The 13,797-nt window shown below is 45.2% G+C and overlaps 1 protein-coding gene across 2 annotated transcripts in view; it reads right to left on the reverse strand.

Moving 5' to 3' along the window:
* Positions 1-6,299, reverse strand: part of RPN2 (ribophorin II) — a 29,361-nt gene extending 23,062 nt beyond the window's left edge. Inside the window, exons 1-4 of one of the 2 annotated variants that reach the window (XM_083446898.1) lie at positions 6,002-6,299; positions 4,744-4,937; positions 1,599-1,694; positions 795-970 (exon numbers count right to left, since the gene is read on the reverse strand). In XM_083446898.1, the coding sequence (XP_083303024.1) occupies positions 795-970; positions 1,599-1,694; positions 4,744-4,937; positions 6,002-6,092 (557 nt within the window). In that variant the 5' untranslated portion in view covers positions 6,093-6,299. The remainder of the gene's footprint in view (positions 1-794; positions 971-1,598; positions 1,695-4,743; positions 4,938-6,001) is intronic. The other variant, XM_083446897.1, reaches the window with a different exon arrangement.
* Positions 6,300-13,797: the final 7,498 nt, after the last annotated feature.

Here is a 13,797-nt window from a genome sequence, read left to right on the forward strand (position 1 = left end):
GTGGACTTTAAAAACAAGTAGACATAATAAAACTACGTGTCTGGTTGGGATCACCTAAAAATAAGAGTTCTAAGCAGGCATCAAAAACAGCACAATGAAAGAAGTCTACCTAAAATTAGTATTTTTATTAATAAAAATAAGACCAAGTCAAATAATGTTCAGATTTCAATACTTCACATGTGGTCACTGAAGGAAGATTGATTTTAATTACTGTAGATACAAAGCCTAAACTTCCTCTTATCGTCTCTCCTTGTACAATTTGTGCAATTTGATGGTGGGAACCAGTCTGTATGATGCGGGCCCATTTCTCTTTCTCTCCTCCACCCAGTAGGCTTGCCAGAGATATGAACACAGTGCTTTTGAAACTAGGCCCTGCTTCAGTAGCCACTAAGAAAGCCAGCCCACTATTCTAAACTGGGCCATAGTCTCTACAATTAATGTATCCTACTTGTGCCCCCACCCCTCTCCCTCTACACCCACACACACCCACACACACCTGAAATGTGTATAGCAAAGCCTCCCCTTCCCGCAAAAGTCCAGGAACTATTTCTTGCATTAATCCACAGTGCTCTTAATAGCTTATGCTAAAACAGTAATGAAAACACGATAGCTGGGTCATTCCTTCAACCCTAGTCTTTTAACCAGTGTACCAACTTGCTATCATTATACCTCCAAATATACAGATACATTTACAAATGAATTACAAATGCAAACAGAGTGGCTGCATGCAAGTGGAATGACAGAAGGAACCCACAGGCAAGCAAGTTAACTATTACATTTCCTAAAAGACTTACGCCAAGACATTCTCTTCCTTGCTGAGACGAGAAGTCAGGGCAGTCAGGGCTTCTTGGGAGGCAAGAGGGAGCCCAAAGCCACTCAGGGCTCCAACAGCATGGTAGATCTGGGTGACGGAGGAATCTTCGCTGACAGCGGCAAGCAGCAGCTCCCTAGTTTCATTTGAAATGGCAATCTAAGAAAGATAAACATTGTCTCATTGTTAAACAGCCCTCTTTCCCACCGTTAGTTTTGCAGTATTCATAAGGCATGGTCAGAAATGCTCAGCATTTCATCTATGAATTGCAGGGCAAGGGATGCAGGTGGCAATGTGGTCTAAACCACTGAGCCTCTTGGGCTTGTTGGCCAATCAAAAGGTTGGCAGTTTGAATCCCTGTAACATGGTGAGCTCCCGTAGCTCTGTCCCAGCTCCTGCCAACCTAGCAGTTCGAAAGCACACCAGTGCAAGTAGATAAACAGGTACCACTGCGGCGGAAAGGTAAATGGTGTTTCCGTGTGCTCTGGTTTCTGTCACGGTGTTTCGTTGTGCCAGAAGCTGTTTAGTCATGCTGGCCACATGACCCAGAAAGCTGTCTGTGGACAAATGTCAGCTCCTTCGGCCCGAAAGTGAGATGAGCGCTGCAACCCTATAGTCGCCTTGGACTGGACTTAATCATCCAGGGGTCTTTTACCTTTACCTATTTACCTATGAATTGCAATTTGATGGTGAGGGTAAAGAGTCCTTCAGACTTGCCTGTCTCAGGAAGACAGATGTGCACAACAGGAGAATTAATACCATTTCCTCTACAAAGAATTAAACTCACCTCACATCCAGACAATGCCTGGCTGGCCTGTGCAGCATAGAAGAGGGAATCAACACTATTGGGGTCCACCTTTGATTTTATGAAGTTACAGGCAGCCTGCACATACACACATGCAAAGAAATATAAAATTAACCATCCTGACTGTAGACATGTAGGTATTACATTCAATCTACAGATATCTACTGATTCAAAAAGGAACACATGTCATTTGAGAATATAAAGAGAAAAAACAATAACAAAATAGTAATGGTTATTAGAAGCAGAATTTCTGAGGAATATATTCAAGGTGAGCAAATAACAAATGAAAGGCTTTAGCGCAGAAGAATTCACAAATACATTTCCCAAGACTACAAACACTTGTGCAAACCATCAGATGCAACCACACCATCTGATTTCCCAAAGCCACATTCAAAACACAATGGAACTTTCTACTGTGCCAGTGTCCCCCATCACCTGCAAAAAAGAGAGAGACCTAAGCTGGTTCCTTTTTAAAACAACTGTGGCTTCTCTAGTAAAAGCCTAGAGTGGAAGGGCAGGGGCCAAGTGGCAGAGCATCTACTTTGAATGCAGAAGGTCCCTGGTTCAAGCATCTGGTGGGGCTGAGAACGCTCTTGTCTGAAACCTTAGATACCTACCACCACTCATTGTAGATGTACTGAACTAGATCAGCCAATGATCTGATTCAATGTAAGGCTGCTTCCTATGTTCCTGTGACAGCGCTCACAAATCTAAGTGCAAATCTAGGGCCCATCTGATACATTAGCTGGCCTTGGGACCATACAGCTCATTAAAGGAGCACATGCTTCATATGTGCAAGTTCCAGTTTCAGGGTTTTTTGGTGTCTGTGGGGTGGGGGCTTGGATTGCCATACCCCTGTTGCTTATTATCAGCTATTGCTCTTTTGCACCAGCTCTGCCAAGGATGAGAATCAAGAGCCTCTCTACATGAAACGAGAATCCATCTTGCTCAGTGATGTACTTACTGAGCTACCTCTATTAGGAAGGCAGCATCATAGCAATTTCTCATGTGGCTGATGGGTCTCAAGTGAAAGCAGGCATGAATGTAAGGGGTGGGCAGGTTCTCTTTTTCCTAGGATGAGGCTGTTCCCTCTTCAGGTTTGTGTGATTTTGGTGACAGCAGGCAGAAAGCAACTGGGAAATCAAATGGGTGTATTTAAGTGGGGTAATTAAAGTAATTCCATAATGTGCAAATCTGGCTACCCTACCCCCATTTGGGGAACTAGACTACATACATAAAGACAGAACAAAAAGGATTCAGGTTAAGCCTTGGCACCATCTACTGATGGAACTCTGTTACAACACCCAAGAACTTCAGCACAAGATAAAATATTTTTTACAATGCAACAGAAAACAGCTGCCTATTTGAAATAGCAAAAGGGAGGCAACAATTGGATTTTTAAAGTAGCCTGAAGAAGTGATAAGCAAAAGCAGCAGGAAAGGACCTAGGTTTAGGGCAGTTGCTTGGCATGCATAAAAGTCCAGGTGCAAACTATCTCCAATCCACAGCTTGAAACTCTAAGGAGCCACTGTCAATGTAAACAATACTGAGCAAAGTGGCTCAACAGTCTGATTCAATAAAAGGCAACTTCATTTGGAATGAATGGCCAGCAGTGGGGTGAACCATGGGAGCTGCATTCTAACAACCTTGGTGGACTCTGTCTTGGGCTCAGGATACTGTCAAAAACAGCACATTTTCTTTCACTTATGTCCAAGGAGCTCAAGGCAGCAGACAAGACCCCAAGACAGTACTCAAGGTTACTCACCACTACATTATTCCCAAACAGATGAGAAGACAGTGGGTGGCTCAAGGCCATCTGGTTAGCTTCGTGACCAAGTAGGGATCTAATTTTGCATTTTCCCATTTCTAACCCAATACTCTGTTCAAAGCTGTTTCCAGTTCCTGCATACTCTTGCCCTTGAAAGACTCATATGCAAGATACTAGCAGTGTATATGAACAATACTAACCCCTGATCTTTCTGTGTCATGTGGTAGTATTAAAATCTCCAAGCCCTGTCCAAATATTTTTTGTATCGTTTAAGAAGGGATTTACAGTGAATGCATTTTATCTATTGGTGTTGGACACTGAATTACTCCCATAGACAGTATTGTTATGGCTACACTAGTAAAATTTAAACTGGTCACAAAAACATTACAGTATTCCTGATGAAATCTGGCTGCCTCTACAACATGTTGGTCATGTTTACTACAGTAAAATATTGTAGATGCAATTCTCTCAGCATACAACACTACTGCACTTCTTGAATTATTTGCTTTTTCATCCAATCTTTTAGGCGTGCACTGTGCCAATGATTTCAATAGGACTGTGTGTCTAAATAACTGATTGCAACATAGGAAAGACTTCTGAATTTTGGATGTCACTGCTTCCCATGCTACCTGTACCTAGCTCCAATGGCTTGGATCCAAAGATCTGTAAGCAGAAGGAGAAAATGCTTATGTGCTTTTTATGAACTATTGCACAAGCTACCTAGCAAAAGATTTCTCACAGTGCAGCACGATTGAGGGCAATGCCAGAATTTGGGAAACATGGTGAAGGCTGTAGCATACATACTTTCAAAGGCTGTAGAGAGGTCTTGAGAATGTTTGTTCAAAAGCTTATTCAAATGGAACAAGTTTGTGCTGCCTTTGTCAGAGAACTCTTTTCCAAGGAAGAGGCTTTCTGCTTGCAAAAGGGTATCTTTGGACCCAAGCCATTATGTACACACCCTCTCTTTCTGGAAGAGGGAACAAATCAAGGTGATCAGCAATCATAATACTGCGCTGTATTTCCATTATGGCAACTGTCTGTTTTAGTTCTCTCTCTCTCTCAATCTGTCTCTTTTGTGGTTATCTGCATGTCACACAAAGAGAGAGAAAATCACAACCATAGACTTGTGCTACATTTCCCATCCTTGCTTTACATAAAACAGGATATGCTCCTGATATTACCACATAGCACTGTGATTGAGGAGCTCTGCAAATGCACCAGGCAGCAGAGAATGTCTTTAACAAACCAAGCAACTATTACCTGCCACAGTTAAACAGATTCTATGCTGGTTTACCGATACTTACAGCTCGTTCTTCATAGTCTGATAACTTTCTGAACTCCACAATGACACATTCTTACCTTTTCATCAGCCACTTGCCCTCCTAATTTGTTCAGTCCTACAATGGAGTAATAACTTCCTTCCAGATCAGTAAAGGGGCGCTCCAAGGAAGCTCGTAGCCTCTGAAGATCATGTTTTGTGAGATAATGGCTAGGAGTCAGAGCCTGTAAGCTAGCCACAAATATTAAGGCCAAGATGAAAATGGTGAGATACCCTGGAAATAAAGAAAAAAGAGGTAGGAACCTTAATAGGTGTTTCATTAATGTCTCCATGGAGAATACAGCCTTCTGAATAGCCTTCTTTACTGAAGCAGGTGATTATGCTAGCTACCTAGCTATAATCAGACACCTTATATAGAAGGTCCCACCACATGGCCACCAAACTGTGCAATCAACAAAACAATTTGATGCACATATCATGATAGTGCCTTACATTCCTTTTTATCAATCTTGACCTTTTTAATGTATAAGGGTTTATGTGTTCTCTATAACTGTATATTTGTGTATGTGTTCATGTAATGCCACTTTCATCCTGCCATTGTTTTCTACCAGTCTGTGGCGAGGGAGGTTAAGAGAAGCAAGGTCCCTTGGTCAGCTGTCTGAAATGTCACTGCATCCACACTAAAGCCACCCAGGTGCAGGTATAATGTGGCACCTGTAATAAAATCGCCAGTTCATGTGCTCGAAGCTGTTGCGAAATGGGTGAGGGCGATCCGGTAAGGCAAACTGCCCCCAAGTTGTAAAGGGCTTCATATACCCATAGTTAACACCTTGGGCTCGGCCATGCGGCAGATGGGCCACCAGTGTAGACCTCCGAGAGCATTCATTCTATGCTGCAGCATAGAAATTATCCAGGATTGGGGGAGAGGAGAGAGAGCCCTTTGCTTGCATTTCAACGCGAGCCGGCTGCTTCCCTGCAAGGCTCCTTTCGTCTTCGACAGGCAGAAATCCGGCAGGGGAATATCTTATTTCCTACCACCCAACTTCACCGGCTGCATTTCTACCTGCTTATAGGAAGGCAAGGGAGCGCTGCAGTCTCCTCACCGGCCTTGCCCACCCCCGTGTGTGTATTGGGGACAATGAGAGGGTCGCAAGCCTAACGGCAAAGCGCCATAGCGGCCCTTCCGGCCGTGCCAAGGCCCCTCCGGAGGCCTCCCTGAGGAGAACCCTGCACCCCTCGGTGTCCAGCCCCTCCGCAAGCGCGAAGAGAAGCCGCCCTTTCGACAGGGCCGCAGCCCCTTCCCCACGCCGACGCCGCCACCTCAGCGCCGCTCCTTACCCGGGACCGCCATTATTCCGCCGCCGCCGCCTTCCGCACGCCAAGGTCCAACGAGAGCCCCACTTCCGCCCGGAGCTGCGGAACGTACCATTTATCACGACAGCCGTTCATGGAGTACCCCGGCGTCCGATTACCTCGCTCCTTCCGCGCCTAGGAAACGGTACGGCAAATGACGGAGATTCGAACTTCGGGGAAAATAAGTGGAGCGAAAGCTCAGTTGCTTTCCTCTCCTTCTTTCTCTGTCCCCCCCCTTCCACATTCCGTTCATGGTACGCCCCGGCTACATTGCTTCTAACGAAAGGGAGGAGCGGCTGGTAGGATGTGTACTCCGCCGATTGGCTGAGGGTTCCGTCGTTCACAACGGAGGAGGCAGATTCAAAGAGAGCAGGAGGGAGGCTTTGGAACGGCATGAGCTGGAGGGGCGTGGTTCGGGTGTAGGGGGCGGGGCGGAGCAGGAGAGCGCGTGGATGTCCTGTTTTCCCGTCCCCAAAAGTTGGACTGTAGGTAAATATATGTAATGGAGGCAACAGGCGAGCCTCACTGGAGAGAGCATTCCACAAGCAAAGAGCCATTGCAGACAAGGCATGTGCTCGTGTTGCCACCTCCCCCCGGGCTTCTCCTACAAGGAATAATCAACATTAGTGCAAGATTATTTCTGCACGTGTAGGTATCTATGAGCTCCAAGGCTCCTCCTGTTTGGCTGTCTACACACAACATATTTAAAGCACATGACTCCCTCCCAAAAAGAACAATGAGAACCGTAGTTTGCTAAAGGTGTTGGGAATTGTAGCTCTGCGAGGGGGGTCAACTACAGTTCCCAGGACTTCGGGGTGGGGGGTGGGGCAGCCATGTTTGCAATGGACTTGAAATGTCTGAATGAACACAAATGCATAAACAAAACAAGGCCAAAAAAAAAAGCTTTTGACTTGATTTTCTTTTTAAAGGCTTTCAGCTTACTTGGAACTGGGAATTCAAACTGAAATTCTGGACCGAGCCGCTGATTGCTTTAATTCCATTTCTTGGCCTTAGTTTCACTCCCCACCACAGGGGGTTGTTAAGCCTGGAACATCATGTTAGATCATCAGCCGGAATTCCGGAATTCCTTGGAGTTACTGCATTTGTCAGTCAGTTACTGTTAGCCAAACGTTCACTGCTTGCACTTGTATCCAGTTACAATTTTTTAAAGAGTTCTTTTCTTTATTTTTAAAACCAAAGCAATAATATTGTTTGTGGCCTGTGTAACAGATTTATATGTGCCTGGGCTAGAAAAAAAAAATACCACACAGGCTGTGTGCCTTGGGGTGGGGTGGGGGGAGTTTACTGTAACGCCAACAAACTGGGGGAGGTTTTCAGGACACCTGTGATTAACATCCTAACTTTATGTAAATATTCGGTGACTAATGGCAAAACTTTCTGGTTCATTCATGAGATAACATTCCTCAAGACAGCCGTAGAATCTGCTTTCCAACGTTTAATGCTCTGTAGATGGAAAGGCCAATTCCCCCCTAAAATATGGAAGAAACAGCTGAATGTGATATACAGAAGGAAGGAAACTTTGGGCGCAGATTTCTGAGGCAGACAAAATCTGCTTGGTTTCCAGAAGATTCTGAAAGGTAGCAAGAACGCCTCCATTTTTAGCCAACTATGCCTAAAAACTGTGTCTTGAGACCCCAGAGTGCAGCTCTGGGGGTGAAGACAAACCGCTGCGTTAGCTACTGAAGTGGCAGACATGGGGCGCAAGGCTGGTAAGTGAGCATGGAGGTCCTGGGCTGCCTAGATGACAAGACACCCTTATCGGCCTTGCTGATGTGGTCCAAAGGAAAGCAGAGCAATATGTTTGGCACCAGACTGGCCACAGGAGTTGCCAGAAGGAGGCATACAAGGCGCCATCCAACCGTCTTAGGGACTCTACTTCAGATTTGTGTACGGCTTACCCCTTAGCCTTTCCTTCTCCAAGGCAGCAGGGGTTTGGGATCAGAGTTTCCCTTCTCCTAGATGGGATATCTTCCCAGGTAGATGAGCCCCACCTGTCCCTCACTTCCCTCTAAAGCAAGGGTCAGCAACCTTTTTCAGCTGACCATCCCTCAGACCACGTGGGCCGGACTATATTTTGAAAAAAATAATGAACAAATTCCTATGCCCCACAAATAACCCAGAGATGCATTATAAATAAAAGGACACATTCTACTCGTGTAAAAACGCGCGGATTCCTGGACTGTCCATGGGCCGGATTGAGATGGCGATTGGGCCGCATCCAGCCCCCGGGCCTTAGGTTGCCTCCCCCAGCTCTAAAGCACATGCAGAAATTGCCTTCTTGACCGTTGGACCCACTGTTGGTCTTGTTTGCTCAATCTTTCAGAGCCTGTCCTTGCCTGCAGGAGAACTGTCTCACTCACTTAGGGTTTTAAACCCATTGGCTTCCCTCAATCTGATAAGTTCAGCAACCTCCTCTAGTAGATTCTAAGAATCTAACCCCCAACTGGGCACAGGATCCCAAGAATTGGAGGGGGCTCAGGGCACCATCCAGATTGACACCCCACCAACCCACAACAGTATAGATGTAAAAAATAAATATGTATTATATTTCTTATGTTCAGCGTTTTCTGAGTTAGATTTTTAGTTCAGCACATTTCGACATCTTAGGATACGTAGCAATACTTACAGCTACAATCCTATGCATTCACTCAGATGTTTACTCCACTATGTTCAATGTGGCTTACTCCATAGCAATTATGTTTAGGATTGCAGCTTTAAAAATGGATAATTTTATTATATATAATAACTATTTAAGACATTCCAGCAATAAACAAAGTTTTGAAATTCTCATCTGCCCTGCCAAACTTTAAACACTCACGCCCCCACAAATCAGCAGGGGAATGAAATTCTTGATCTGCCCTGGAGAGGGTGCTGCAATTACATGCTCCTTGTTTCACCTGCAACAATTTAAAAGAAGAGGAAAGTTCCAGCTCCATAAATACTGTATGTTTAGAAGGGCTGCTACCACAGCAGCCATCTACAACGAAGATAGGTCACACTCGGCATGTTTTCTTATCTGCAAAATAAATAAGAACCTTGCAATTGGTTTTAGAGTATGCAAATAATGCAATCCCTTCAAAAAAAGGGGGAGGGGAGGGCAAAGAGGAACACCAGGAAAGGATTTTGTGACATTTTTTTTTAGGAAGATCTTAGCAGTGGAAGGGACCCTGAGCATCATCTAGTCCAGCCCCCCTGCAATGCAGGAATAGGGATCGAACCTGCAACCTTGGCATTATCAGCACCCTCGGGGTTCTAGTGAAAAACAAAATTGATCCTCAATACTGAAGTTTGCTGATAATATACAAACATGGTACAGTCTGAGAAGAAAAAAAAAATGTCACCCTCTAACACACATACACTTATCAGTTACTGAAACCCAAATGCCAAAAGAGTGAGTACCATACAAACATGCTTCCTTTCCTGGCCTTAAAAAGCCAGGAGATGCAGCACATGTGTGTATGGTGCTGCTGCTTTTCTCTTCCTGCAGGTTGAAAAGAAAGTTGTAGGACGTTCCAGCAGTCTGTCGTGGATTTACAGAATCAACAGCTGGAAGGCCCTAGCCCAGGGGGAGGCAAACTAAGGCCCGGGGGCCAGATGCGGTCCAATAGCCTTCTCAATCCGGCCCACAGACGGTCCGGCAATCAGCGTGTTTTCACATGAATAGAATTTGTGCTTTTATTTAAATTGCATCTCTGGGTTATTTGTGGGGCCTGCCTGGTGTTTTCACATGAGTAGAATGTGTGCTTTTATTTAAAATGCATCTCAGGGTTATTTGTGGGGCATAGGAATTCGTTCATTCCCCCCCACCCCAATATAGTCCGGCCCACCACATGGTCTGAGGGACGGTGGACTGGCCCATGGCTGAAAAAGGTTGCTGACCCCTTCCCTAGCCCATGGTACCCATTCTGATGCAAGGGGGGGAAAGGTTACAGTGAGAAGATGGAATGACAGCTGCCACCACTCGCCTGCTCACCTGGAAGACAATGTCCATTCATCCCAGATGTGCTGAGGAGGCTGCTGGCCAATCAATCACCCTGTTCCCCAGTGGCATCCCAGCCCAAGCTGACTGAGGGAGTCTCTGGTATTGTGTTGGGGGATCTCAGGGTAATACTGCTGGGTGACTTCCATATCCACTCTCAAGATGCCATTGACATCAGGCAGGCTCCTGTGCTGCATTCATTTTGGTGCCTGCTTAAAACATTTTTCTTGGTTTATTTATTGAATTTGTTAGTTACTTTTGTTTAGGTGAACCTATCCAGTCATGTAGACGTTGCATGGGTTTTATCTCTCTTTGGTTACTACAGTGGTTCCTCGCAAGACGAAATTAATTCGTTCTGCGAGTTTTTTCGTCTTGTGAATTTTTTCATCTTGTGAAGCACCACTGTGTATTGACGGTTTCAAAAAAAAGGCGCAAGACGTTTTCGTCTTGCGAAGCAAGCCCATAGGGAAATCCGTCTTGCGAAGCAACTCAGAAAACGAAAAACTCTTTCGTCTTGCGAGTTTTTCATCTTGCGAGGCATTCGTCTTGCGAGGTACCACTGTATTGATTTTAATAATCTTTTGAGCGTTTTCGAACAGTTGTTTGTAACTTTTTAAAATCAATAGTGTTAATGTTTTGTTTTTGTCATCCACTTAGAAGTGTGTGTGTGTGTTTATTAAAAAAAATCAAGTGGTATATAAGTTTTGTTAAATAAAAACAAACAAACAAACAGCATAACAGAGTTGTGAGCTTGGTTTTTCTTCTCCCTCCCTCTGGAAATGAGGAGCTATGGTTGTTTTTCCAGTAAGGCATGGCTTGGAGTCAACTAGCCATACTGCTTCACAGCCCTAAAGAATGCCAAAGATGGATGCTGAGCGGGAAATATATCGGCAAACATCCAGCGCAGGCATCTTGCTGCATGCTGTGCTCAGTTGCCATGGTAACATGTGGTTGACAGATGTTTTGTGAGTAAATACGGAATGCCATCCTCAGGAGATGGGGGAGAAATTCAGTTCGGTTCACAGTTTAATGCAAGCCTACCTAATTCACACTTTCTGGAAGAATACACAAACTAAAAGGAAGTTATCCTTCAAAACTTGTGTGTACAAAAAAAGCTGTATATTAGAGGATAGTGCATAGGAATTGCAAGCATCATTGAAAATAGCACACACAAGGCATTGTATCGAGTGAAAATGCATGCAAAGATGTGTATTTAAGGAAAATGCACCGTAAAATGCTGACAAAGTTTCACGAGCACTTTGAAAACAATAACTCACAAACTCGTGGAAATGTGTTGAACCGAATTTAAGATTGGTAAAATGAGAAAGTGAGAGAAACCTGAAATGGATAGATTTGCCTATCTCTAGCCTTCAGCCTGTTGTCTTTGTCCATGGAGTTTTCTTGGCAGGGATAGTGGAGTGGCTTGCCGCTTCCTGCTCCAGGTGGATTACGTTTAGTCAAAACTCTCCACTATGACCTGTCCATCTTGGGTGGCCCTGCACGGCACAGCTCATAGCTTCTCTGAGTTGTTCAAGCCCCTTCGCCATGACAAGGGAGACTATTGAGCGTCCCATGGACTGCAAGAAGATCAAACTTATCCATTCTGAAGGAAATCAGCCCTGAATGCTCACTGGAAGGACAGATCGTGAAGCTGAGGCGCCAATACTTTGGCCACCTCATGAGAAGAGAAGACTCCTTGGAAAAGACCCTGATGCTGGGAAAGATGGAGGGCACAGGGAGAAGGGGACGACAGAGGACGAGATAGTTGGACAGTGTTCTCGAAGCTACCAACATGAGTTTGACCAAACTGCGGGAGGCAGTGGAAGACAGGAGTGCCTGGCATGCTCTGGTCCATGGGGTCACGAAGAGTCGGACATGACTAAATGACTAAACAACAACAAACAGCAACAAGCCTTCAGCATCACTTTGGCCCTAAGGAGATGCAGAAGTACACTTGATGGTTAGTCGGTTGGATAAGAACAACATGGTAGAGAGCAGATGAAAGATAAACAGCAGTATAGGCTGATAAGAGAGCATCAATAGCCAGATGTGGTCCATGAGTTGCCTACTGGGGAACAGGGAGAGACCAATAGTTTTGGAGCCAAACCTATAGGTAGAGAAGGTAGCATCTCATGGCCCCTCTTTTGAAGAGCTAGTGTGCATTTTAGGTAACGAAACACCCTTATACCAGATGTAGCATCTGACATATTGTGACGGGACTGCCAAGGAATGCCTTTGAGTCTGGGGGAGGAGAAGAGTCAGAGCGGGAACAGTCAGAAGGAGACGGTCAGGAAATGACGGAAGGGGAAGAGGGGGAGAGAGCAGGAGGGAGCCAGGAGGTGTCAAGGCTTTCTGATGCTGAAGCAGAGCCCTAGCACCACACAGGGAGCTCAGGGACAGACAGAGAGCCCATGCCTGTGCCTTTGGCACAGGAAAGGAGAGGGTTAAAGTGCAGGGATCAGAGATGTCCCATGAGGCTTCCCTGCCTCTTCTGCTGGAGGAGAAGCAGGAGAAGACCACTCCCTGAATCTGAACCGGACGATTTGGATGCATAAGTTGTAGTGTGTTGTTTTTACATATGTAAAATAAAGGTAAAGGGACCCCTGACCATTAGGTCCAGTCGTGGCCGACTCTGGGGTTGTGGCGCTCATCTCGCTTTATTGGCCGAGGGAGCCGACATACAGCTTCTGGGTTATGTGGCCAGCATGACTAAGCCACTTCTGGCGAACCAGAGCAGCACATGGAAACGCCGTTTATCTTCCCGCTGGAGCGGTACCTATTTATCTACTTGTACTTTGACATGCTTTTGAACTGCTAGGTTGGCAGGAGCAGGGACTGAGCAACAGAAGCTCACCCCATCATGGGGATTCGAACCGCCAACCTACTGATCAGCAAGTTTAACCCTGTTTAACCCACAGCGCCACCCACATCCCTACATATGTAAAATAAAGAACTGTAAATACCTCTCTGAGTGAGCAGAGGGTGCTTATTGCGAAGAGCATACACAAACCATCACAGATAAGGACATCTGCCTAGAAACGAAAAAATAAATAAACATTAGCCCTCCCTCAGCTGATAATCAGAATTAATCATTTTTCCTTAAGTTTAGCTTAGCTCTTTTTGATGACACATGCAGGGGGCGGGGATCAGCAGAGGAAGGTTAACCTCAGCGTTGTTGTTTTTAGCTGGAACTTGCCAGAACTCAGTTCCGGCACCTCTCAGGTGGGTGCCAGTGCCATTATAAGACAACAAGGGAGGCGTTCTTGTTTTGTAACACAAAATCTTTAATAAAAACTAATACAAACAAACAAACAAACAAACAAGGCGTTTATGGTGAGTTCCGGCACCTCTTTTTCTAGAAAAATAGCACTGATAAGTTCTGCCCTTGATTTCTGCACTTTGGGACGAAGACAAACCCTTGCATCAGCTTTCTGTGTGTGACCAAGAATCTTGCAGGTTGTAAGGTTCCCTGTGGCACGGAAAGCGAGATTATGTACAGTATATGCGTCTGGTATGTGCACTGGTTTTATTCATAGCTTTGCCTGAACGCATGAATGTCAGATGAGAGGAGGACAGTCTTAAGATGGCGCTGGTCTTTTTCAAAGTACCAAAAAAACTCCTTTCCGCCCTTACAGCTTCTAAGGCTTCTGCATTTGGCCATAAATCTAAAAAGTGATCCAATTTCCTTCACCCCTACTCCCTACACCACCAAACTCTGTTTTTTTCCTTCCCCTTGGGACTGAAGCATGTTTATTTATTTCCTTTATTATTATTATCAGAT

This window comes from Podarcis tiliguerta, assembly GCF_965153285.1.
Source record: "Podarcis tiliguerta genome assembly, chromosome: 6".
Classification (NCBI taxonomy): domain Eukaryota; kingdom Metazoa; phylum Chordata; class Lepidosauria; order Squamata; family Lacertidae; genus Podarcis; species Podarcis tiliguerta.